A 26,593-nucleotide genomic window follows, 5' to 3' on the forward strand; every position below is an offset into this window, starting at 1 on the left:
GCAATGCCAAGCATCCCTGTGGCAGTCTGTTGGAGAGGCAGAGCTGCTGCAGGACTGGATATCAGGCTGCATGTGAATGTCTGCGGGTGCAATAAGGCCAGGCAACTCTGCAGTTGTCTTTCACAGGAGTGGACTGCCACACGACCACTTGCCAGGCTGGGTGCAGACACTTACATGCTCAGTGTGCTTGCTGGCTGTGAAGCACAGGTATGTGTTGGTAACATGGCTAGTGGCTGTTTCGAAGCTTCCCTGCTGTGCATATCTGCCTGTTCCCTGAGATGGTGGTGTGCCATGTGAGTTTGGACACTGGGGTCTTGGTCATCATGACAGGCCTATGCTCTAGGTAGCTGAGTTTGTGGAGTTGCAAGCATTCATGTGAACATCGTGGAATGAGAGCAGGGCCTCAGGATGGAGACAGTCAGTTGCTATTGGCCCTTAGTACCGGGTCTGGTTTTAAGAAGCCATTGAGCTGTATCATATTAGGTCCTAAGGGTGGGAGGTGTTCAAGGTGGGCTCCTACTCTAAGGCAGTGCAGCTGTACAAACTTCTGGCTAATCTCCAAACTGGATTCAAAACCTGTAAGGACCAGGAAACTCCTGCAGCAAGGATTTCTGGCATGTGTAGTAACAATTGGGACTGCTGGGGATTTACAGTTTACCTTTACCTCATAAGAAGAAGTCTCCCTGATTCTGAGCTAATTCTGGTGAAGATGACACTGTGGCAGAAGCAGATTACTTGCTCTCCTCTCTATGGTGCTATTCTCGCCTTCTGCGCTTCCCAGGGATGTTGCCACTTCCCTGGTGCTCTCCATCATACTTCCTCAGTCACTCCAGTCAAATTATAGATGTTTAGTCATTGTTTTGATCCCTTTTAGTTGGGGGAACAAGCACCAGGTAACTATAGTCAGTCATCTTTCTGACTTCACTTGGACAGGTATTTTAATTAAGTGTCATTTTCAGATTGACTTCCTCTTTTATTTAGGATTACTTTAAATGATAATTTTATATTTATAAGTGGACAGGATTTTTTATTGGCTAGTCTTTTATTATTAATTTGTAATTCAATATTATTGAAATTTTTGGAATTCAATATTCCATTTAATAGTTCAATATTATTAATTTTTTGGATTTTTTGGATCATATAATGTAACAAGTATGAATTTAGATTTCTGTAATGTTTGATACTTTATTTTAGATCTAGGACATAAACACTTTAGGTCTAGGTCATGGATGACCTTTTACGAATATTCTGTATGTTTATTTTTAATGTACTATCACTGTGGTGTAGGATGTCATGTATCTATTCTGTTTAATCAAATGTACATATATACTACATAAAAAGGTTGTTCATTGTGTTTTTAAAATTTACCCTAGGCATTGGTTTGCTGGAGCCAGCTCTAATTGGCTCATTAGGGCCAATGGTTAAATAGTTAGGAATTTTATGAGCCAGCTTTTAAACCATTGGTATTTTGAAGTCAGTATAGGGAGGTTTTTATACAACAAAAATTGGCAAATGCTACAAAGTAACGATTTTTTTTTGAGAGCTCATTTATTGGCATATCAATGCTAGCCTCACTGATTTCTGTATATGTTTAAATTTCTAAAAAACTAGGTTAAAATATTTTTAACTTATTTTTCCTATTCATTTTTCTCTGTATAATTTGAAGCTATACTATTAGGCACATAAACATTCATAGCTATTATATCTTCTCAGAGGGTCTTATTTATTTATTTTCTCAACATTTATTTTAGGTTCAGGGCGTATATGTGCAGGTTAGTTACATGAGTGAATTGTGTGTTGCTGCGGTTTGGTGTATGAATGATGCCATCACCCAGCTAGTGAGCACAGTAATTAATGAGTAGTTTTTCAGCCCTTGTTCTCCTCCCACCCCCCCCAACACTAACTCAGTGCCCAGTTTCTATTTACCCCCACTTATAAATGAGAAGATGTAGTATTTGATTTTCAATAGAAAATCATTAAAAATCATTATTTTGCCTATGATAATGGCTTCCAGCTGTATCCATGCTGCTGCAAAGGATGTGATTTCCTTCTTTTTATAACTGCATAGTATTCCAAGGTGTATATATACCACATTTTAAAAATTCAGTCCATTGTTAATGTGGAATGACAGCAGGGCCCCAGCGATGGAGAGCTATTGGCCCCTGGGCAGGATACCCTCTATTAGTGGGTCTGGTATCAAGAAACCATTGAGCTGTATCATCTTAGGTCTTAGGAGTGGGAGGTGTTCAAGAGTCAGTGTTAATGAACATTCTCAGAGAGTTTTAACTTTTATCCATGTGCGTTATCCATTATATTGTTTAGTACTTCTCACTTGAATTCTACTTTTTCTCTATTCTTGTTACTACAGTCATATTTACTTGACATATCCTTTTTTTGTAATTTTTAAGCATTTTGTGTCATTTTATTTTTGTTTCATTTCTTATAAACTCATATTTTAAAATTTATCTGTGTCTACTTTTTAACTAATCTTAGTATCCATCTCTTAGTAGTCAAATATAGTTTATTTACATCTTAGTTTGCATGAGTGAATGATTATTGGTATGTTTAGACTTACTACTGCCACATTGCTTTTTCTGTATATTTTTACTGCACTTTCTTTTTTTCTTCTCTCTTTCTGCCTGTCCCCACTACCTCTACTGCTATTACAACCTTCTGTTAGATTCTTTGAATTTTGTCTGTTCATTTTATTTTATTTTGGTTTGGAAATTATACATGTCTGGCTTGGTTTTTTTTTTCGTAGTTAAATTTTCTCTTGACGTTTTGCAATTAATCAGCATAAGTGTATTTCAAATTCCACAAATAAAATAATCATCACAGTATGAGTTTACTTCCTCTTCTTCCTTTCCCTACACCATTTCCCCCAGGGAGATTATCCATGATTTTCTTGGCACATTGCTACTTGAAAAAGTACATGGCTAAATCAGTAGTTGCCTAGCATTGGGACTGATGATACAGTGACCAAAAAGGAGGATGAGATAATTTTTTATAATTACAAATATTTTCTATATCATGGTTGTGGTAGTAATTTCATGAGTGTATACTGTCATCAGAAGTGCATACTGTATGCTTAAAACAAGTGTATATTTTATTATCTTAAAATTGTATCTCAATAAAGTTTATTTAAAAGTATGGTACAGAATGTCAGAGAGAGTAAGAAAGAATCAGCAGGATGTAGAGAAAGCCCATTGCAAGTTACATCTCATGAAATTATACTGGCATGGTTTTTCCAGAAATACTTAGCAGTTTGGAACTTGAAATTGGTGGGATGAATGCAGCAGAGAGATAAAATGTGGGGTAAAGTTAGTGTGCTATTTAGGATAGTATTTATTACAGTGACTGGCTGGGCCACCTTCTGGTTAGGGAAGCTAGTGCAGCTAAGATGCTGATAGTTGTGAGAATAAGGACAATCTATTTATAATATAAACAAATTAAAAATCAAATCCAGTAAATACGTCATATGTGCTTATTATATGCTTAGCATGCTTATAGGTGTTGTAGGTACTGTAGGTACAGTAATTAGTAAGATACACAAGGTTTCTGACCACAAGAATTTCACATTTTTGAAAAATGAATGATGTCAAAAATGTACTTTAATGAATTAGTGATTTAGACTCAAATGTAAGTGTTACTAATTCTGCATTTTTTCTTATATCCCACATCTTTTTTGGATAACTTTTTAATTTTTCTGGAATGCATTTTTTACATAATTATTTCATGGACATTCTGTGGGTCTTATATTTTCTAAGATGTGCTATGAAAGAATGTGTTTGCCCTCTTTTTCAAATACTAATAGCTTTCTAGGTTCAAACTCATACTCACTTAGAACCTTGAAGATGAATTCTCTTGTCTTGTAAGTACCATGATCAGATTCATTCTGATTTTTGTCCTTAATTAGCTTTGTATTTCATTATCCTGGAATCAGGAAATTCAATTTAAATTGCTGTGTTTTTCAATTATCCCTTTTATGCCCTGTCAATGTGAAAGCTTGTGTTCTACTTCAGCTCTGTAAACTTTTATTTTATGACTGTTTTGATTATTTCATTCTGTCTGTTGTCTCTTTGCTGTCTGTTTATGGAACTCCTTTTGGATACTATGTTGGAATTTCTAGACCTAGCTATCTCATAATTTCTTCACTTTAGCAAGTGTTTGAATGAAGTGCTTTTGGAAACTGACCAGAGGAACAGATGTCATTGATTGTTTCTGGAGAGTACGTTAAATATATCTGTGCTGCCCCGAGGAAGCTGTCCATTGTTCCTGCCCTAGAGAATTATACTAGCTGGGATTTTTCAAAAACATTTATACCAAACATTTTCCAAAACATTTGCACCAAATGACAACAGCCCATGAACATAGTGCTACAGAAAACTATGATCAGAGAATGGTAAGAGAATCTATCATATATCCCCTCCAGCCACATAAATGAGTATCCCTTGTTACCTTAAATGATAAACTACCTGAGGTGTTCCTATATTTATTTTTTATCTTTCTATAAATATATTGTTTAAATATATATTAAATATTGTTTAAATATATATTTCTATATATAAATATATTGTTTAAATATAGTGTTTCTATATTTACCCACTATTTGTTTAATTAATGCTTTTTGATACTAAGATGTCCAAATCTTACTGCTACCTCTGTCCGTGGCAGTTCAAAGAATATTTATATAGATTATTGTTTGGTTTGGAAACATTTCAATACAATTAACACATTTGTCTTATTTTAAGCATTCCAAAGGACTTAAAGATATCTCATTTAAAAAGATACATATATTTGTATACCTTTGTATGAAGTAGTTACCTAATCTTTTTTTTTGTTTTGATAAACTGAAATTTATAGGCCTTATAAACATGTTGGGTAGTCTTACAGGAGAATTAATACCAACCTCAGGTCTTATATTTGTATGAATGGATTTTTAAAAATCATTATAGTAACCCAAATTACTATAGTTTGTATTGGGGTTTATTTAGCCTTGATATTGAACACAGATTAAGTTTAAGGAAATTTCTTATTTGAAAATCTCACATTGCTGTCAATTTAAAACAGCTTGAAAGCAATTACTGAAAATGTCTTAATGCAATTAATGATAGGAAGATTGGACATATTTAAAGATATCACTTTCTCAGCTGTGCTTAAATTAGGACTGATTAAGAGAGCTGTAGCGGTCAAGAGCTGGCAAACCAACTGTTTATTTATCAAAACCGACTACTTATTTGTCAAAGCAGGTGGTTGGTGATTCAAATCCATCAACCACCTGTTTTTATAAATAAAGTTGTATTGGAACACAGCCATACCCATTTGTTTATGTGTTGTCTATAGCTGCTCTTACACTAGAGTGGATGAGTTAATCACTGGCGACAAAGTCTGCAAGACTTGAAAAGCATGAAACATTATCTGGCCCTCTACACAAAGTGTTAACAGTTGCTGCATTAAACAATGATGACAGTTTTGTGGAGTCCTGCCGACCACTACTTTCACACTGTTAGGAAAATGGCTCACAGTCATCTGCAAACACGCTATACTTGTTTGCATATGGCCTTGCTTGGGTTCTGCCTTCTGCCTCAATGCTGTTTTTCTCCTTTCACTCATGGCTAGAATATATCCGACCTTCAAGGTGTGATTCAAGTAACACTACCTTTATGAAGTCCTATAATAAAGAAATGAAGTAAAATTTCCTGGACAAATCTCCCAATCGCTCCCTTACATATAGTCTGAAATCCCTTGCCCCTCTATTCCTTGTACTAGCTTGATATACACACAACAGGTTTAAATCCAGTAATCTACCTATTCCAGGTTTTCTTTCCCTTTCAGCTTACTGTGGCTGGAGAAAACACATACAGCCCTAATGACTAATCTCACTCTACAGCCATTCACAACATTGATCCTTCAATAGGCCAGGCTCTCATACTATTCTCCCAGTTACCTAAATGGCTATTTTGTGTGTCTTCTTCCCTGTCATCCTCCTCCTTTCCCCATCCTCCTCCAATCTTCACTTTCTGCTCATGACTTTTTATCTTAATTCACTGAGAAAATGGAAGTAATAGTAGAAAACTTATACCTAGCTACCAGCCCCACCCGCCTTATAACTCAGCATTCCTTCCTGTGACAGAAGATGACTCAGCCCTCACCCCCTCTTGGAAGTGAGCTAACATCCTCATCCTCACTTGCTTGTTAGAGAACATTGCTCTCGCACTTCCTACCCTCACCAACATCCTTAATTCCCCCTCTCTAATAAGTCATTCTCATCAGCATGCAAACGTGTTGTTATTTCCACCACTTTCTACCACTTGCTACAACCCCCTTTCCTTCCACCCTTTTGGAGCAAGATTCTTAAAAACATTTCCTGCACTAGCATTTACAAAATCTTTTCTTGCCACTTTCTCGTCAATCATCCCATGCAGGCTTCCCCTTAAACATGCTATTGTCAGAGTCATCTGACATGACCTCTGAGTTGCCAAGCCCACTGGTCAGTGCTAAAACTGTGTCTTGCTTGGCCTATCAGTGCATTTGATGTGTCCATCATTCTCTTTTGCTGGATATACTTCCCTTGACTGACTTCTAGAATATGATACTCTTCATTTTCCCCTTTTTCAGTAGTCATTCCTTTTGATTTTTCTTTCCTGGTCCTTCTTTTATAATCCCTGACCTAATTGATACTGAGGTATCCCATGCTTAGGTTTTGGTCCTTTTCTCTACCTACACCACTCCCTCATGAGCACTCTCATGAGTCGCATATCTATTTCCAGTTCAGTAACATCCCTGAACTCCAGATTTATGTATCCCATGGCGTATTTGACATTTCCTTGCGCATCTCTAATGAGCCTTTCAAACTCAGCATGTCCAGAACAGATACTCCTGACCTGTCCCCTCTTCTCAAGGCATCAGCTCTGTCCAAGGCTTGCTTGTTTCAGTTGATGGCAGCTCCATCTTCTCAGGTGTTCAAAGGAAAAGACTCAGAGTCATTCTCATTCTCTTGTTTCCTCCTGTACCCTACAATCTGTCAGGAAATTCTACTAGTCCTGTCGTAAAAATTGTTTCCAGACTCTAACCGCATGTCTCTATCTCCACTGCCGCCCGAAGCAGATTCAGGTCCTCCTCTCCTCCACCTTTCTGACCTCATCTCAGACTACTCTTGCCCTTGCTCACTCCACTGGCTTCTTTTCTGTCCCTTAGACTCAGAGCCACACAGTTGCCTCTGCCCTATCTTTTCCCTCTGCTTCAAATAGTCTTCACTGAGATACCACCAGGGTTCACGCCCTTGCTATCTTCACCCTGACCACCCAGAATTTCAACTTCACCCTTCTTTCCTTTTTTCCTTTTTCCTAGATAATTTTTCACTCTCTAATAAAATACAAAATTATAATAACTCATTTGTGCATTTTCTATATAGTCCATCTTTCTTTCTGAAATCAAAATTGTGTTCTGCCATCATTGATGTATTCCAAGGTCATAAAAAATGCCTAGCCTTTAGTGAATGTTCAGTGAATAGTTACTAGATGAATCAAGGAAAGTGATGCTGTCTTATAATCTCTATATTCTATTCAGCCTTGTCGTGTTTCTAGTGGTTTGAATGAATGGATGATGTATTTAACCCAATACACCAATACTTGTAAATCTTTTATTCTTGTATGTTTAATTAATTTTAAATGTGTGATTAGACAAGTTAATAAGCAGAATAAAACAAAACATCAAGTATGTCAGATCATCTTTCCTCACTGGGAAGAACTATAATATTGGTATAGAATGTAAGATGTTTACAGTTATTTTCACAAGCAATTATTTGCTTGGGAAACAGCAACGGCGTGAGCCCCAACAGTATCTGAGTGAAGAATATTTGAAGCAGGAGGAAAAGCTAGAGCAGAGGCAACTGTATGACTACGAGTCTAAGGCACAGTTTTCACTTCAGAATGAACACAAAGAGATGCCTGGCTGTGTGAACTTGCTCACCTCACGATGTACTTTCCCTGGGCAGTACCACCCTGCTGCGATTTCAGTGCTGCCGTGAGTCACCAGTCACCCTGCAGTGAGACCCGGTCACAAGATTCCAAACAGTTCCTACCCTGTGAGCTCCTTGAGGACAGGGCTGGGATTTAGTCTCTTTTATTTCACAGGTCCAGAGTTCTAGGATGGCAGAATGGTTTCAGGTGCCAGGCCCCGCCTGGTTGCTCTCCATGGGCTTACTGCCCAGGGCTGCCTTGGGACTTGACTCCCTACTTTCTGGTGCAACACTCTTTGGCCACTCCAACTATGGCTTAAGTGGCCCCAGCTACAGCTTGACCCACTGCTTCATGACATACAGATGTTAAGCCTTGGTGAAATTCATGTGGTGTTAAGTCTGCAGTCTCACAGAATACAAGAACTGAGGGGGCATGGCTTCCTCCACCTTGACTTCAAAAGATGATGCTGACTTCTTTGGGGCACAGGCAGAGACTTTGCACAGGGGCAGAACCACCACAGAGAACCCCCAACATGGCAGTGCCTCGTGAAGCCAAGGAAATGGGGTTGCCACCAAAATACCAGAACTATGGTTAACAATGTAGAGTTGTAGTCTGGAGAAGTTTCAGGCATGAGACTCCAACCCATGACAACTGAAGCACAGGCTGAGCCTAGGAAAGCCGTGGGATCTGACCTGCTTGAGGCTTTAGGGGTCCAACACCCACTCAGTGCCCAGGATGCAGAGTATGAAGTGAAAGGAAATTATTCTCCAACTTTAAGATTTTATATTGTTCTCCTTGTTGGGTTTTGGACTTGTTTCAGATGAGTTATCCCTCTTTTCTTGCTTATTTCCTCATTTTAGAATGGGAATGTCTATTCTATACCTTTGCACATTGTATTTTGGAAGCAGATAACTTATTTTGATTTCATAGGCTCGTGGTTACAGAACATTTGCTTTCAGGATGAAATCTCACCCATATTTGATTTAGATAAGTATTAGCTAGATGACTAGGTTAACTAGATAACTAGGTTAACTAGATTTACATAAGTATTAACTAACAGTATTAACTTTAGAATTAATACTGGAGTGATTTTGAGCCTACTAGGATGGAATGAATATACTTTGCATTGTATGAAAGGCATGAATTTGGCAGAGAGGGGAGGGTAGGGGCAGAATGCTATGGTTTGAATGCCTCCACCAAATCTCGTGTTGACATTTAATTGTGATTGTGACAGTGTTAAGAAGTGGGATCTTTAACAGGTAATTAGGTATGTCTTTAGGCACTTTCATTAGACAGGGCCCTCACAAATGGATTAATGCAGTTACGGAGGGAGTGAGTTTGTTATTGCCTGAGTGGGCTCCTTGTTAAAGGGTGATTTTGGCTCAATTTCCTCTCTGTATTGTGTGCTTGCTTTCACCTTGTACCCTTCCGCCACAAGATGACCTGTAGCAGATGTCAGTGCCATGCTCATGTACTTCCCATCCTGCAGAACTGTGAGCCAAATGAGCTTGTGTCCCTTATAAATTAAGTCTGTGGTGTTCTCTTCTAGCAGCAGATAATGGATTCAGGCAGCAAGCAGAGCTATAAAATACTTCCTTTTTTTTTTTTTTTTGAGATGGAGTTTCATTTTTGTCGCCCAGGCTGTAGTGCAATGGCATGATCTCGGCTCACCACAACCTCCGCCTCCTGGGTTCAAGCAATTCTCCGGTCTCAGCCTCCCGAGTAGCTGGGATTACAGGAATGCACCATCACACTTGGCTAGTTTTATATTTTTTTACTAGAAATGGGATTTCTCCATGTTGGTCAGGCTGATCTCGAACTTCAGGTGTTAGGCGATCCGCCTGCTTCGGCTTCCCAAAGTTCTGGGATTACAGTCATGAGCCACCGCGCCCGGCCAATACTTCTTTTCATCTGCACTGGCTTCCAATATCATGATTTGGTTAGATACCTTTGTGGACATTTTCTATTGCATTCCTCCATGTTTGGCAATCACACTCTATTGTGGAGTATTCTGGCTAAACACTTAGTTTTCTTTTACTTATGCCAGCAGGATGTAGTTGAGCAGGGTAGTGAAAATCCATTGTGATGTTGTAAAGGCTCACTGCTATAAGAGGCCAGGAATGAAATTGTTTACAAAAGTAGCTTAGTAAGGCCTAATTAAAAATTATATCACCCACAGCATTGCTCAATCCCAAGTCAATATTATTGCTTTTTGAAAAATGTGGATTTGAGCACACCACAACTAAAAGGGAGGTAGGGAATTTAAGAGACTTTGGATGAAATGATGAAGATAAATGTAAAGTTCTATAAAAAATTTGAAGCACTGAGATAATATAGACAAAGGGAATAATTATAAAATGAGAGTGATAAGGAAGGTTTGCTTTAAATAAACCAATCAATGAGTGATTTAGATCATATGTAACAGGAAGATTAGATTTGATACATTCTGGTGGACAAAAAGGTATTTCTATTAGATACACCTTTATATCTTGCTTAACACCTAAATAAGTGTTAGCTTTTTCTTTCTGTGAGTTATACATAATATATTTTAAAGCAGCCATTTTTATATTTCAGAAACATCTGAAAAGTATAATAATTTAATTATTTGAGTGTATGGAACTTAATTCAGTGAATATTTGTGTCATGGGTTGTGGAAGATTTTGATTTTTTTGTGGAAGAGGTCACCACATATATACTATTTTAAAGGGCAGAAAATAGTTGTTTGTATTTTTGTATATTTTGGTTATAAACTGCTTTTAATGACATAGAGTTGAATTTAGGAATGTTTAATCTTCACATTCTTCACTTGATTTGAGTGAGAAAAATAAAATTTTCTTGGTTACAAAATTCTCAAATAATTAACAGTGGTTTATTTAAAAGACTGAAGATACATATTCAGTGACTGTAGAAATGACCACTGCTGTTGTAAACTAACAATCAGTACTTCTATAAATCTAAGTATTTGTTTTTTCTTTTTACTAGTATGACTCTGGAATTTTTCAATGCAGGGACATAATATAATAGAAAAGTTTTGCAAAGTCTTTGTAATTAGACAGACCTGGTCTCAAATGCTGGCTGTCATGTACTTGCTGTGGACCTAGAGCAGCTTACCCAAATGCTACTAACCTTCCTCCATAGGATTATTGTTAAGATTAAAGGTGATGCATCTGTTAAGTAACTAATAGAATGCTTATTAAAAGGCAGGCGTTCAATAAGTATTAATTCCCTCCCTTTCTTTTTCTCACTAGTCCACTTGTGTTTTTAATGGATCATACCTTACCCTAGGTTGTATTGTAGGAAGCATCGTGGATGGATGGCTGTTGGAAATCCCCTGCCATAGCCAACACTTCTTCAATACCTGAGGATTTACTGTGGCTTTGAGTAATGAGAATTTCGGTAAGAAAAAAAAAAAATAGATGAAAATAGCATATGGAATTTCCCTAAAAGGTCGTTTGAATCTCAGAGTCTTTGCGATAAGTTATATGGTTATTCTCTAAAGATCTTGGGATATCATAGATGTATGTTCACATTTGGATTGTTCTTATTTTGAAAATAAATTAAATCGGTTTTTAAAAACTCTATTGACCATCTTGAGGCTCTTCTAGTCATTATAAATGTGTTATTTCACTTATCCCACTCTTGTGTTCTCTAAATGTCTTTGTACACACTAAATTGTGTAGTCTTAGAAGGCAGGGTGTGGGTATCATTCATCTTTTCAGTGTAAACAGAAGGAAGCATGAACAATCAGTGGTTAAGGTGGCAGTTAACACTGCTTTCTGAAACTATAAAAGCTTTGACAACACAAAAGAGGCAGGTGAAAGTATCAAAACTCTGGTAAGTTCTAGGATAAATGATTTTCCTAAATCACCAAGAAAAATTATTAGATAGTCACTCTCGAGATGGAATACAGGATCTGTAGTTGGTTCCATTTTATCCAATTTTTCACCAAATAATATTGATATAATTCATTTTCATAATTTATGTGAAGTTAATATAACTAGTGCATCTCTGTTATTAATGCATGTTATTAACCTGTGCTTTATAAAATATTTTGGCCTGTTAAAACAGAGAGAAGGATGAGGAGGAGGTCAAAGATAATATAAAAACATTAAGTGGTAACATTGGTATGTATGTAAATTAACAAATATGTCAACTTTGTTAAATTATCTTTGACATGCATCTGCAGAAATATCTGTTAAGGAATTTTGTGCATAAGACACAGAGTTGGAGGTAGGAGAGAAAGAAAAAAAAAGATAAATTATAGTTTTATTATTTTTTGATAAGGAGCATTAATTATGAAAATATGAAAAAAATTACATCTGTAGACCTAAAAATATGTTGACATGTTATTTTAAACCTCACTTTTTAACTAAAAAATGTAACCATTTGTCTATGATTATATTTTTCAGAAACCACATTTGAGAAGTAGTTCCATCCAGTGCTACTTGTGTTTACTTCTAAACAGTCATTTTCTAACTGAAGCTGGCATTCATGTCTTCATTTTGGGGTAATTTTATCTTTAGGCATAAATAATATTATGTTCATGGTCATTATGACTGTCCTTGGATATCTTTTCCATTAAGTTAGTTTATGTTCAGTTTGCTTATATCTCTAGGTACTCAGTATCTGGGGGATAGAAGGCAGACTATAGAGATTCAGAGGAGGTTGGGTAAACACCTAACTGAGCGTTTTTCTACATTGTGGTAATAGTACAAATGAGCATTATAGCCCTCAAATAAATTGGGCCTTTTGATATTTAACTGAACTTGGAAATGTACCACTTACTGATAGACTACATATTTTTCACAGCAATTAAAAGTAGATATTTAGAATTTGCTTATGTTACTTCTTATCTGTCCCTGACACTGACTCCTCCTATCCCTTGATCCTTATTCTAGTTCAGTTGAAAACATTTCTTTCTTTATTTAAGCCTTTTGTTGTTTCCTTCTAATAAAATTCATATGTTTCCATGACTATTAACTTTTTTCTTCTCTCTTAGATGCAGCTAATATACCCAGTTGACCCAAAGCACCTAACCTATAGTTACATAATCTGACTCTCATTTCAGTTTTATTCTACTAATGCCTTCATGGTATTGGGAACCATAGATTTGTGCAGGTAATTCTCTATCATAAGACAGATTAGTGTTGACTATCATGCTTCTGTGTAAGATCCATCAGGAAGTGAGGGATTATTTTTCCTCAAGTTGTAAGAATCATTCCAATGTTACTTGGTCAGTATAAGTGTATTTTGTCTGGATATTACATTTTAATTTTTTATGAAATTTATGAAAGTGAGTAAGTATATGATCATTCAGCCTACACTGGGATGAAGTCTGTAATGTTTATGGAGAAAGCTGCTGCAAGCATAGTAAGAGCATGAGCAACATGAAAGGGGCATGTTTAATGTTTTGTAAAAAAGCATTTACTGTCAAAATCATTACATGAAAATAATTATTACTTATTTTAAGAATTTTACCTATTTATTAGACTTCAAAGTCTCAGTACATCTCTACTTAAAGGAAACTAGTAATTCATTAAAAATCATTTACTGAGCCTTGCCACACATCTGGCACTGTTTCTGTTTCACTGTGATAAATTGAGCCAGTTTATTTATAAAGTATGCCTACAATTAGGCTTTTCTCTAATCCAGGTTGGTGAAGCGTCAAGTTATCATAAAATGTCAAAGTTGTACTATATGCTCAATGTTTATGTTCAGCTACAAGGCTATTGAATGCACAGAGGCAAGGATAACACTGATTTTTTCACTAGTCAGAATAAAAAAAATATTGATTGCTCTTTTGCTTATAGTATTCATCAAGATGAACAGGCTCCTTCAAAATGCTTTGCTCATGGTTTTTCTTTCAGCTGTTTCAGTGCAGGGCTCCCTAAAACAGAAGCCAACTGGGTGAATGTAATAAGTGATTTGAAAAAAATTGAAGATCTTATTCAAGTGAGTACTCATTTTTCCATATAATGCCTGGTAGAACTGCTATGGAGTTTGTCTCTCTCTGTGTTTTTCTGTCTGTCTTAAAGAAACCACACTTGAAACAATAAGATTTTTGTAGAAATTGATGATCTTATAAAGCTCAAAAAAAAAAATCTTTTCTTTACTGTTTTATAATCTAATTATCTTTAAATCTTAATTTATAAGTGGCCCAGCCTGATAAGTTCTAGTCTGCACAGGTGAGGTATTCTCTTCCTGTATCTGGAGAAGCCAGATATCTTGGTGGCACCTGCAGGGAGAATGGCTTGACCCAGAGAAGAGCTGTTGTTGCTTGTGGACTAAAGGCCCTCTTCTCTCACCTTGAGAAAACAGATTGCCTGACCTAAGGAAGTGCTTCCTGCCATAGAAGGTAATACCAGCTTCAGTGGAAGTCTCAATGGCACCAAGCATACCAAAATAGCAGCACAAAGTTCTGAAAACTAAATTGTCATTGGATTCACAGCATTAAAAAGTAGGTTAGAACTTGCATGCTAAAGCCAAACAGGCTGACTGCATGCTAAAATAGAAGATTTAAATAGGACCAGAGTGTCCTAACATAATAGACATGAAGCCAAGATACAATTGAAAATCACCCATTGTACCAAGAAATAGGAAAGTTACAACTTGAATGAGAAAATATAGTCAACAGACTACAAAAATGAAGGGGATCAGATGTTGGAATTCTCTGACATGGATTTGAAAGCAGACATTATATAAAGTGCTTCAAAAACCAATTACAAATGCCCTTGAAGCAAATGAAAAACTAAATGCCTTAACAAAGAAATAGAAGATATGAAAGGAACCATATAGAAATTATAGAACTGAAAATACAACTGAAATATAAAGCAAACTGTAAAGGCTCATTAGCAGAATGAATAACAGAGGAATGATAGTTAATTTGACAACAGAATACTAGAGAGACAATTGACTTAAAAAAAGAGAAAGCATCACTGATCTTGAGAACAGTAACAAAAGATCCAGCATTCCAGTGGTTAGTATCATGGGAGAGAATCAGAATACACCAAGTAAAAGAGAGAGATTGGCTGAGTTGATAACAAAACACCACCCATCTATACTATCTATAAGCAGTTTAGTTCTGGTACAATGACATACATTGGTTGAAATTTAAAAAGACAGAAAAAGATATACCATACTACAATGGGTTGAATAGTGTCCCCCCAAATTTCACATCCACTTGGAACCTTAAAATGTGATCTTATTTCAAAATAATATCTTTGCAAATATAATTAATGAAATTAAGATGAGATCATACTAGAGTGAGGTGGGCCCTAAATTCAGTGACTAGTGTCTTTATTGGAAAAGGAAAGGACACAGAGGAACTCACTGGGAAGAAAGCCATGTGAAGACATTGAGGAAGAGATCAGAGTGATGCCCCTATAAGCCACGGAAGGCCAGGGATTGCCAGGATCCACCAGAACCTTGGGAAAGTCAAGAAAGGATTCTTCTCTAGAACCCTCAGAAGGAACATAGCCCTACGAACATCTTGACTTTGGACTTCCAGTCTCCAGACCTGTAAATGAATAAATTTCTGTTGTTTTAAACCACCCACCTTGTGGTAGTTTATTACAGCAGCTCTAGACTGATACACATGCATACATTAATTATAAAAAGCAGAAGTGGCTAGATTAACATCAAATAAAGTAAACATCACAGAAAATAAAGTTACTAGAATCCAGAGGGACACTGCATAATGATAAAAAACAAATCCATGAGGAAAGCATAATGTTCTTAAATGTATACACATCAAACAACAAAGCCTCAAACTTTGTGAAGCAAAAAATAATAGGGCTAAAAGAGAAACAGACAAATTCACAATTATTCTTGAGGATTTCACCGCCTCCTCCTCCATAACTAATGGAAGTACTAGACAGAAAATCAGCAAGGGCATAAAAATACAACATAACCAACCAACAGGATCTAATTTAATACATAGACCACTACACTCAACAACAGCAGAATATACTTTCTTTTATCAAGACTGAATATATACTGAGCCATAAAAGAAACTTTAAAAATTTTTTCAGAACTTAAATCATGCAGAATTTGTTCTCAAACCACAGTGGCATCAAACCAGAAATCAGGAAATTAAATACAACGGGCAAATCTCCAAATGCTTGGAAATTAAATACTATACCTCTGTATAATACATGGGTCAAAGAGTAAATCTCAAAGGATATTCATAATACATACAATGAAAAAAATGAAATACAGCATATCAAGGTATATGCAATGCAGCTAAAGCAATACTAACAGGGACATTTTTTAAAATCAGATGAATACATGAGAAAAAAAGGAGAAATATCAAATCAAAAATCTATGTTACCACTTCAAGAAACTAGAAGAAGTAGAGCAAAACAAATTCAATACAAGCAAAACAAAGAAAATATTTAAATGTAAGAGCCAAAATTAATGAAATTGAAATCAAGAAAACAATAGAAAAAAGTAATGAAATATAAAACTGGTTATTTGGAAAATCAATACAATTAATCTTTAATAAGACTGACAGAAATAAAAAGAGAGAAGACACAGATCTCAGGAATGAAATTTGAGGCTGTCACTACAGAATCTGCAGTCATTAGAAGGATAATAAGAAAAACTATCAACAGTTTTATGCTCACAAATCTGACAACTTAGAGGAAATGGACCAATTCTTCAGAAACCACAAGCTACCAAAACATATGAAGATGAAATGGACAATCCAAGCACTCCTGTAATCACTATATACATTGAATTCATCATACACAAGCTCCCAAAAAGGGATCTCCAAGCCTGCTGGTTACACTGAAACATTCTATCAAATATTTAGAGAAGCACTAACAACAATTGTACAGTTTCTTCTAGAAAATAGAAGAGGAAGGAGCATTTTCCAGTTGATTTTAGGAGGGCAGTATTGCTCTGATGCTAAAACCAAATAGAGACGTTACTAAAAAAGACAACTACAAAAATATCACCCATTAACTTAGACATTAAAATGCCCAATAAAATATTAACAAATCAAATTCAGCAATGTATAAAAAGAATTATACACCATGATTGAGTGAGATTTATTTCAGGTACGCAAGTCTTGCTCAATTATTTGAAAATCAAGCAATGTAATCTACCATATCGACAGGCTAAAGAAGAAAATTATATGTAGAAAAGGTATCTGATAAAATACAACACCTCTCATGGTCTGTGTCCCTCCATATGCCACCTGGATTTATATGTTGAAGTACTAATTGCCAGTATCTCAAAATGTGACTGTATTTTGAGATAGGGTCAGTTAATAGAGGTCATTAGGGCAGGTCCTAATCCAATATGACTGGTGTCTTTAGAAAAACAGATAAGGATATAAATACACAGAGACAGAAAACCATGTGAAGACACTGGGAGAAAATGGCCACCTATAAACCAAGGAGAGAGGACTCCGAAGAAACCAACCCTGCTGGTACCCTGATTTCAGACCTCTAGCCTCCTGAATTGTGAGAAAATAAAGTTCTATTATTTAAGTCATCAAGTCCTTGGTACTTTTTATGGCAGCCCTGGCAGACTGATATAACATCTATCGAAGATAAAATTTCTTAGCAAAGTAGGTATGGAGAACTGCCTCAACTTGATACAAAACGTGTTCAAAAAGTATAGAGCTACCATACTTAATGGTGAGTACAAGACTGAATGCTTTTCTGCTGGGACTGGAAACTAGGCAGGGATATCTTCTCTCACCACTTTTACTCAACATAATTGTCTGAGTTTTCTGTTGCTTATAACAGAATACCTGAAATGGGTAATTTATAAAGAAAATAATTTATGTCTTATGGTTATGAGACTGAAAAGTTCAAGGTTGAGAAGTCACATCTGGTGAGGGCCTTCCTGCTGGTGGAGGCTCTCTGGAGTCCAGAGGTGACACAAAGCATCACATGCAAGGGACTGAATGTGCTATTGTGCTAGCTCAGGTCTCTCTTCCTCTTCTCATAAAACTACCAGTTCCCCTTCCATAATAACCCATTGATACTTTAATCCATGAGTGGAATCATCCGTTCATGAGGGCAGAGCCATTGTGATCCAATTACCTCTGAATACTGCCATCCTGGGGATTAAGTTTCAACCTGAAATTTGCAGGGGACATTCAAACCATAGCAATAATATTGGAAGATTAGTCAAATTATAAAGCAGGAGAGAAAAACTATATGAGAAAAATAAATAAATAAAAGGCATGCAGATTGGAAAGGAAAATTATACATTGCCCCAAGTTTTTTGGAGGGAAAGTACTAAAAATGGGTATATTTTGTTTAGAAAATAATTCAAATTAAAACTACAATGACATATTATTACATGCAACTATAAGCATGTACAAAATAAAAAAAAAGTAATGATGCTAAGTAAATATAAGTAAACAAGGGTGATAATGCTGGCAAGGATGTGGAGAAACTGGATCATTCATACATTGCTGGTGATGATGTAAAATGATACAGTCACTGTATAAAATAGTTTGGCAGCATCCTATGAAACAAAACATGCATTTGCCTTACAATCCAACAACTGTCCTCTTAGACATTCATCCTCAATAAATGAAAACTTATGTGCACACAAAAATACGTACATGAATGTTCATAGAGATTTTTTCATGACTGCCAAAAACTGGAAACAAATGTGCTTTAGTTGTAAAAACTGTGGCTTATCATGTCAGGGAATACTACAGAGTAATAAAAAGGAACAAATTAGTGATACCCACAAGGTGGGTGGATCTCCACGGTATTATGATGAGTGAAAAAAGCCAATCTTCATAAAGAAACTGTGGTACATTTATAAAACAGAATATTATCCATTGATAAAAAGAAATAAGCTATCAGGCCATGAAAATAAATGGAGAAATCTTCAAAGCCATATTGTTAAGTGAAAGGTAGGGATGCCAATCCGAAAAGGCTTCACACTGTATGATCCCAACTATGACATTTTGAAAAAGGCAAAGCTATGGAGACAATAAAAAGATCAGTGGTTGCCAAGGGTTCGGAGGGAGGGAGAAATGGCTAGGCAGAGCACAGACTACTTTTAAAGCAGTGAAAATGTTAATATATGATGATGGGTGGCATTATACATTTGTCAAAACCTGTAGAACATACAACACAAATAATGAGCCCTAATATTCTATATAGCTAAGATCATAATAGTGACTCACCAAGTATAACAAACACACCACACTAATGTAAGATATTAACAATAGGGAAACTGGGGTGGAGGACAAAGGGGTGTATAAGTCTTTGTACTTTCTGCTAGTTTTTCTGTAAACCTAAATGACTCATAAAAATGTCTATCAATTCTTTTAAAAGCTAATTTCAGAAGGTTACATACGATATGAGTCCCTTTACGTAACATTCTTGAAATGATAAAATTATAGGAATGGAGAGCTGAGAAGTGGTTGCCAGAATTTAGAGAGATTGGGTGATGATGAGGTATGTATGAGGAGAAAGGTGACTTTGGTTATGGAAGAATAGCAGGATAATCCTTGTGGTGATGGAACTATTTTGTGTCTTAACTGTGGTGGTGGTGATGTGAATCTATGCAAGTGATAAAATTGAATAAAACTTCACACATATGCATGCACACACACTGTGGCACATAAAACTTGTGAAATCTGAACAAGGTGACTGCATTGTATTAATGCCATTTTTCTGATTGTAATACTGTACTGTGGTTATAGAAGATATTACCACTGGGGGAAGCTTGTTGAAGAGTACACAAGATCTCTCTGTATTTACTCTTACAGTTTCATATAAATTTTAAATTATCTCAAAATAAATAAATGAATTAAAAACAATTTAATGTTTTCAGTAGGTTGTGCTCTTAATATTTAAAGCAGAGCATAGTTTTTAATATTGTCTAATTTTGTTTCCTTCCAGTCTATGCATATTGATGCTACTTTATATACAGAAAGTGATGTTCACGTGAGTATACTTTTTTCAAAATTGCTATTTGTCTCATTATCAAAGTTTTTAAAAGTATATTTTTAACAACTAAAATATGTGTAGTTTTAAAATCTAACTTTTGGTGTGTTTCTATAATATATGATCAATGAGTTTTATTAGTGATTGTTGAGATGGGACTTGGGGGCAGATAGCTACATAAACGATATTTTTGTAATGGTGCCAAATCAAAATATTAAAAAAGTCTTTTCCCTCAATGTCAAACAAGATGCATTATAAGTTTTTGTGATACAGTTGCATCATAATAATGCAATTAGATGCAAAAATCAGATTAACTTATTCAATTTAAGAGTAGCCAACATACCAGTTATTTCCAATGCTATAATGTATCACCATCTGCAATCAGATTTTCCATAAATTGCTTAAAGTCGTCCATGTTCTGCATTTTACATGGTCCTCTACATTTGTCAGAAAAAGATTCTGATTAATTATTCTTTATGTGAGAAAAGAAACATAACCCATGAAACTTATTAGAATTGAAAAGTGATTTTGAACTTATTTCATTAATACATTGACATTTACTAAGGCATGTAGGATTTGTCATTTTGGTGGTGGTCCTTCCCTTCGGGATTGTTACTAAAACCAAGAAATGAATCCCCGACTTCACCTCACGGAAAACAAACTCTATGTCCTCCCTCCATTATTCTTCAATTAGAACTTCTCTTACATAGATTACTTTCTAAGCATTGGAAAGAAACCATAGCCAGAAACTAGAAAAAAGAGATATTCACCAACCAATTGGGTCATGCTGCTGCACAAAGAAATTGTCTCCCTCCTCTGGCTACAGCATGTATTGTTTTTCTCTGCATTTTTTGTAAAACGGAAAGTGGTCAATTAACCACCAAATTCAGCATCCTGAGATTGCTATTTTGCAATAAGATAACTTTGCAACCCATGGGTTATAGAAACAACCTTAGACTGAAGTTTAGATTTAAAAACTGACTCCACCACTTTTTACTTGTGTTACCTTGGAAATTGCTAAACATTTCTGAAGCTCAGTTTTATTATTGCTGATACGGTGACAGTATTTGTCTTTCAATCCTAAGCAGTGACTGTCGGGGTGAAGGAATATTACCCGTGCTGGGCACATGGGTGTATTTCTTCATTTTTTCATCCATTCGGTAAGCATTTGTGAAGTGCGTGCAGGCTCCCAGGCACTGTGCAAGGTATTGAGAACACAAAGTCAAATAATGGTCAAATCCCTAGATATTCCTTGTTTCCTTTCTTTAAGTTCTTGTTAAAGTAAATGTTGTGGAAAACATATTTTTGTGGCACCTAAGAGCTTTTTCTGATTTGGCCAGCCTGTGAGTGGACATTAGTCCTGCTTTGATTTTCCTAATAAATTTCTTGGAATTGCTTCTCTCCCTCTGGAACTTTGGAACTTGAAAGAATAGTATAATTAGCAGCTACCACTATTTAAAATGTTAACAACACAATTTGATTCTAAAACTTCTTACAAATGCACTGTCTATGTTGATATTTTCAGAGTCTAAGGCCAGTATTATTACCCTTTCCACAGGGGAAATGTGCTCAGTGAGAAAAACGGGCCACTATTTCTACATTTTCTAGTTTCATGTTCTGTACAATATTGCCATCCTTCTTGATTGTGTTTTGTTGGTTTGTTTTGGTTTTTATTTCAAAGCCAAAAGAAAAAAAATTAAGCTGCCTCCTGTGTAAAATTTCTTAAGGATATTGTGTATCTTTATAAAATATTTGGATTAACTTTTTGAAAATCAAAATTACATCAGTATGAAAATTAATAATCACAAAAAATTAATTGTTCTTTTTAACTTTTATTTTTAGCCCAGTTGCAAAGTAACAGCAATGAAGTGCTTTCTCTTGGAGTTGCAAGTTATTTCACATGAGTCTGTAGATACAGATATTCATGATACAGTAGAAAATCTTATCATCCTAGCAAACAACATCTTGTCTTCTAATGGGGTGAGTTTTCCAACAGTTGCTCAGAGTTGCATCTTATGTTTTGGGCCTGATTTGGAGAAGTCGTTCATGGACAAGCAGATCCTCCTAAGGGGCACTTAGGAGAAGGAGTCCTTTTCCAGTGGAATGGCATCCAAAAGTGGCACCAACTCCAGCATGCACACAATGCTAAACTGTTCAATGATTTATTCAGTAGACAAACATTTACAGAATCATGCCAGGTAGTGTGCTTCGGTGCTAGAATTATAGTTGTAAACCAGACAGACAGGTCACTGACCTCAAGGTGTTTATTGTCAGGTGCAGTGGATAGACATTAATCTAATTACATACTCAAGTGTCTAACATCAATAATAGTAACTCACATTTATTGAGTTATTACAGTGTGGCAGACACTGTTCTTTGAGCTTTAAATTGTTAATTCATTTAATTCTCATGATAAATCTGTGAGATAGTTATCTTAATTTCTATTTGAATGTTGAAGAAATTGTAGCACTGAGAGCTTGAATCACTTGCTCCAGTTTATACACCTAGCAAAATGAGGAGCCACAATTCTTACCCGAGCAGTCTGTCTTCAGAGTCTGTTATCTCATGAGAAGATAAATGCTTTAAAAGGATAACAATGAAAATATTAATAATTTGAGTATAATCCGGGACATTCCAGGCAACTTTAGCAGTAGAGGGTTCCAGGAGAGCAAATTCTAGGTACTCACATGATAGGCTGGGGCATCAGCTGTGCAAAGGCCCTAAAGTGCAAAGAATTATGACTTTCATGGCAAAACACCAGTGGCCAAAGCAAGGTAGAGAGAAAGCAGTTTTGTAACGAAGAGGCATAATCAAATTAGTTCATTTCACAAATACTTTTTAGCCCACAGGAGACAGTATGAAAAAATACCCATAATCCCTGCTGTTAAAGAGGGAGGAAACAGAAATAAACCAACCACTCAGCAAATGAGTAATAAGTTAGTTATTTATGAAGTCCAGTGGTGAAAAAGGAGGCAGGGTAGGGGGACTGGGGCTCCAGTTAGGGTAGGCTGAACTAATAAGCTGCCATTTGACAAAGATGTGAGGGAATGAGCCTTAACGGTATCTAGGGACATATGTTCAGGCAGACACAACTGAAAGTGCAAAGACCCTGAACTTGTGTAGGTGGACACCTTGACTTTTCTCTAAAAATACAATGCTGCTTTATGTCTTTGCTTCAGTGTAACCTTCTCAGTGATTTACCTATTTACAATTGTAATTCCTTCCCTATTTGAGTACTCCCTGTCCTCTTGTCTGCATGTTCCATATCTGGAATACGATATATTTTATATACTGAGTATTGTCTGTTTTTCCCTATGAGAATGTCAGCTTAAAAGGGACAAGTGTTTTTGTTTTTTATTAGTACTATATCCAAATTCCCAGAACAGTGTCTCATACATATTAAATACTTTATATATGTATGAAATGAATTTATTAAGGTTTATAATACTCTTACGATGTTATCTCCATCTTATTGGTGGAAAGAGTGAGCCATGCAACAGATAACTCATGGCAAAATAAATGATGAGCTCTTTAATGTGAATGCTGATAGTCACCCTCATCATGGCAGAGTGCGATATACATGCTGGAATGGGTGGGCAGGACTGCACAGTCAGAAGACCTGGATGTGAAGAATTTCAGTTGATTATGTCAGTTGAGATGAGTCAATATCTCTGTCTTCCTAGCTGACATGATTATTTTCAGGATCAAATAGGACAGCATTATATGAAATATGACAGTGCTTGGCATAGAGGATGTGCTTGATAAATGTTAGTGATGCTGAATTCCAAATAGTTAATGGATATAAAATCTAATTTTTATTTTTGCTGGCACAGCCTTCATGGTTCAGATGATCTCTAAAAAGTTTATTCTTAATTGCTACATTTGGAACATTCTAGTTATCCATAAAACTGTGTTTGAATTACAACAATTTGTGGCATTCACCTAAATGGCTCAATTCAACCAGTGGGTGATTACAGTGCATCAGGCCCTGTGCTGAATGCTAGGGAAATAAACATACTGGCTTTGCTCTTCTGGTAGAGAGCTTAGAGAATAGTATTATAGTATAAAAAGAGTAAAACTTCATAATATGAATAGAATACATGAGATGTTGTGAGAGAGGTCTAAATAAGAGGTTCTGAGATGTAAAGATGGGACATTGAGTCCAGCCCTGGGAACCCAGGGGTTCAGAGAAGCCTTCCTAAATGAGTACCTGAATAATCTTAAGTGTAAGTAGCAGCAGCTAAAATATGGAAGAATGTAACAGAAAGAAAAGCAAAGGCAGAGAGGCATCTAATAGTAAGCTGTGCATGGCAAGGAAAGCCAGATGCTCACTCAGTGTTCCTAGAGCATAACATGAGGCACGGGGTATATGTGAAATAAATAGGTAAGGAAGAGCTCATGAAGAGCCTGTGTGCTATGCAGGGAGGCATGGTCTTTATGCTAGAAGCAGATGATAGGAAACCATTGAAGGGCTCAAAGCAGGAACTCCATGGTCTGACAGACACAGCTTATTTTTCTCAATGTCCTTAACCCATTATTGGAAAAATAAACATATATCAAATCTCCCAGTTCTCTTTTCTCATAATTCTTCCTAATATGCTATTTATTTGCTAAAGTTTTCATATCTCAAGACCTCACCATATGGTTCAAACAATATGATATTCCCATTCCCATGAATGTATATTTAATTTAATTATAAATTGCCAATTTAATCTTTATATTTTGCAGAATATAACAGAATCTGGATGCAAAGAATGTGAGGAACTAGAGGAAAAAAATATTAAAGAATTTTTGCAGAGTTTTGTACATATTGTCCAAATGTTCATCAATACTTCTTGATTGCAACTGATTCTTTATAAAGTGTTTCTGTTACTAATGAACATCACTCTGCTGCTTAGACATAACAAAACACTCGGCATTTCAAATGTGCTGTCAAAACAAGTTTTTCTGTCAAGAAGATGATCAGACTTTGGATCAGATGAACTCTTAGAAATGAAGGCAGAAAAATGTCATTAAGTAATATAGTGACTATGAACTTCTCTCAGACTTACTTTACTCATTTGTTTTTAATTTATTATTGAAATTGTACATATTTGTGGAATAATGTAAAATGTTGAATAAAACGTGTACAAGTGTTGTTATTTGAAGTTGCACTGATATTTTACCTATTATCGCAAAATAGCATTTGTTTAAGGGTCAAATTATGTAGTGGCGGGGATGGGTACCAATGCTGCAGGTCAACAGCTATGTTGGTATGCTCCTGCCAGTGTGGAACCACTGACTACTGGCTCTCATTGACTTCCTCACTAAGCATTGCAAACAGAGGAAGAATTTGTTCTCAATAAGAAAAAGAAGAACTATATGTGAATCCTCTTCTTTACACTGTAATTTAGTTATTGATCTATAAAGCAACTGTTATGAAATAAAGAAATTGCAATAACCGGCATATAATGTCCATCAGTAAATCTTGGTGGTGGTGGCAATAATAAACTTCTACTGATAGGCAGAATGGTGTGCAAGCTTGTCCAGCCCATGGATTGCAGGCCATATGCGGCCCAGGACAACTTTGAATGTGGCCCAACACAAATTCATAAATCTCATTTTTAGCTCATCAGCTGTCATTAGTGGTAGTGTATTTAAAGTGCAGCCCAAGACAAGTCTTCTTATTCCAATGTGGCCCAGGGAAATCAAAAGATTGGATGCCCCTGGTATAGAAAACTAAGAGTGACAGTGTTTATATTTCATGCTTTCCCAAATACAGGTATTTTATTTTCACATTCTTTTTGCCATGTTTATATAATTTTTAAAAAGCCCTGTTGATTTGTTGGAGCCATTGTTATCTGACAGAAAATAATTGTTTATATTTTTTGGACTACACTGTCTAAAATTAGCAAGCTCTCTTCTAAAGGAACTATGATAAAGATGGAATATTTTTGTTTTATTATACATTTATTTCATCTTAATTCAATTCTGGTAATACTCACTGAGTGACTGTGGGATGGGAAATTATCTCTTAAGAATTCGATTTCTCTCCATTCCACAGTAAAAACTTGTTCTCTGTTGAAACATTCTTCTATCACCCCAGTGTCTTATCCATATACATGGGTCTTATTGCTCTAGTCAAATGGTGCTTATAAATACCTTCTGAGAAAGTTTAGAAGAAATCTGTATCCTATTTGACTTTCAATTATCATGTATTGGCTCTCAGCTTCTTACCTAATCTCAGTCTAGAAAAAATAGTACTTGGCAGCCACTCTTAAAAGTCTTGGATTGTGGAAGTTTATTTATTTATTTTTATTTCAATTGAGATAGTATTTTTTAATATACCTGTATTTTTGTTTTGCTTTATGTATCTTTTTCTATTAGAGAGAGGAGGAAAAGTGTACCATTTTCATCTCTAAGTTTCCAGTTCAGTCTTTAAGGGAATGTTAGTCTTCCTGAGAATGGGGGAAGGAAAATCATAATGCCAGTCACGTTACAAATAATATTTTATAGTGATCAATAATTCATTTTGGTTACATAGGCATACAAGTGGGCTTAAAACTTGGAATTCACCAGGGCTCAAAATTTTAATTCTTACATTAGTTACTCGATATGGATCACTTCAGTTGATCTTAGAAAACTCAAAGCATAGATCTGCAACTACTTTAAAATACTATTAGTTAACTGAAGAAACAAAATAATAGTGTAAAACAATCTAAATTT

The 26,593-nt window shown here is 35.8% G+C and overlaps 1 protein-coding gene across 7 annotated transcripts in view; it reads left to right on the top strand.

Moving 5' to 3' along the window:
• Nucleotides 1-25,334, top strand: part of IL15 (interleukin 15) — a 101,508-nt gene extending 76,174 nt beyond the window's left edge. For 4 of the 7 annotated variants that reach the window (XM_033215341.1, XM_033215339.1, XM_033215338.1 and 1 more), the window contains 6 exons: nucleotides 11,247-11,357; nucleotides 12,371-12,468; nucleotides 13,829-13,913; nucleotides 19,844-19,888; nucleotides 21,731-21,868; nucleotides 24,617-25,334. In XM_033215341.1, coding sequence (XP_033071232.1) covers nucleotides 11,346-11,357; nucleotides 12,371-12,468; nucleotides 13,829-13,913; nucleotides 19,844-19,888; nucleotides 21,731-21,868; nucleotides 24,617-24,727 — 489 coding nt within the window. In that variant the 5' untranslated portion in view covers nucleotides 11,247-11,345 and the 3' untranslated portion in view covers nucleotides 24,728-25,334. Of the gene's footprint in view, nucleotides 1-11,209; nucleotides 11,358-12,370; nucleotides 12,469-12,521; nucleotides 13,080-13,828; nucleotides 13,914-19,843; nucleotides 19,889-21,730; nucleotides 21,869-24,616 lie in introns of those variants that run through there. The other 3 variants (XM_033215342.1, XM_033215346.1, XM_033215343.1) reach the window with 3 other exon arrangements.
• Nucleotides 25,335-26,593: the final 1,259 nt, after the last annotated feature.

The sequence above is a fragment of the Trachypithecus francoisi genome, unplaced genomic scaffold, assembly GCF_009764315.1.
Source record: "Trachypithecus francoisi isolate TF-2019V2 unplaced genomic scaffold, Tfra_2.0 Lachesis_group1, whole genome shotgun sequence".
NCBI lineage: Eukaryota > Metazoa > Chordata > Mammalia > Primates > Cercopithecidae > Trachypithecus > Trachypithecus francoisi.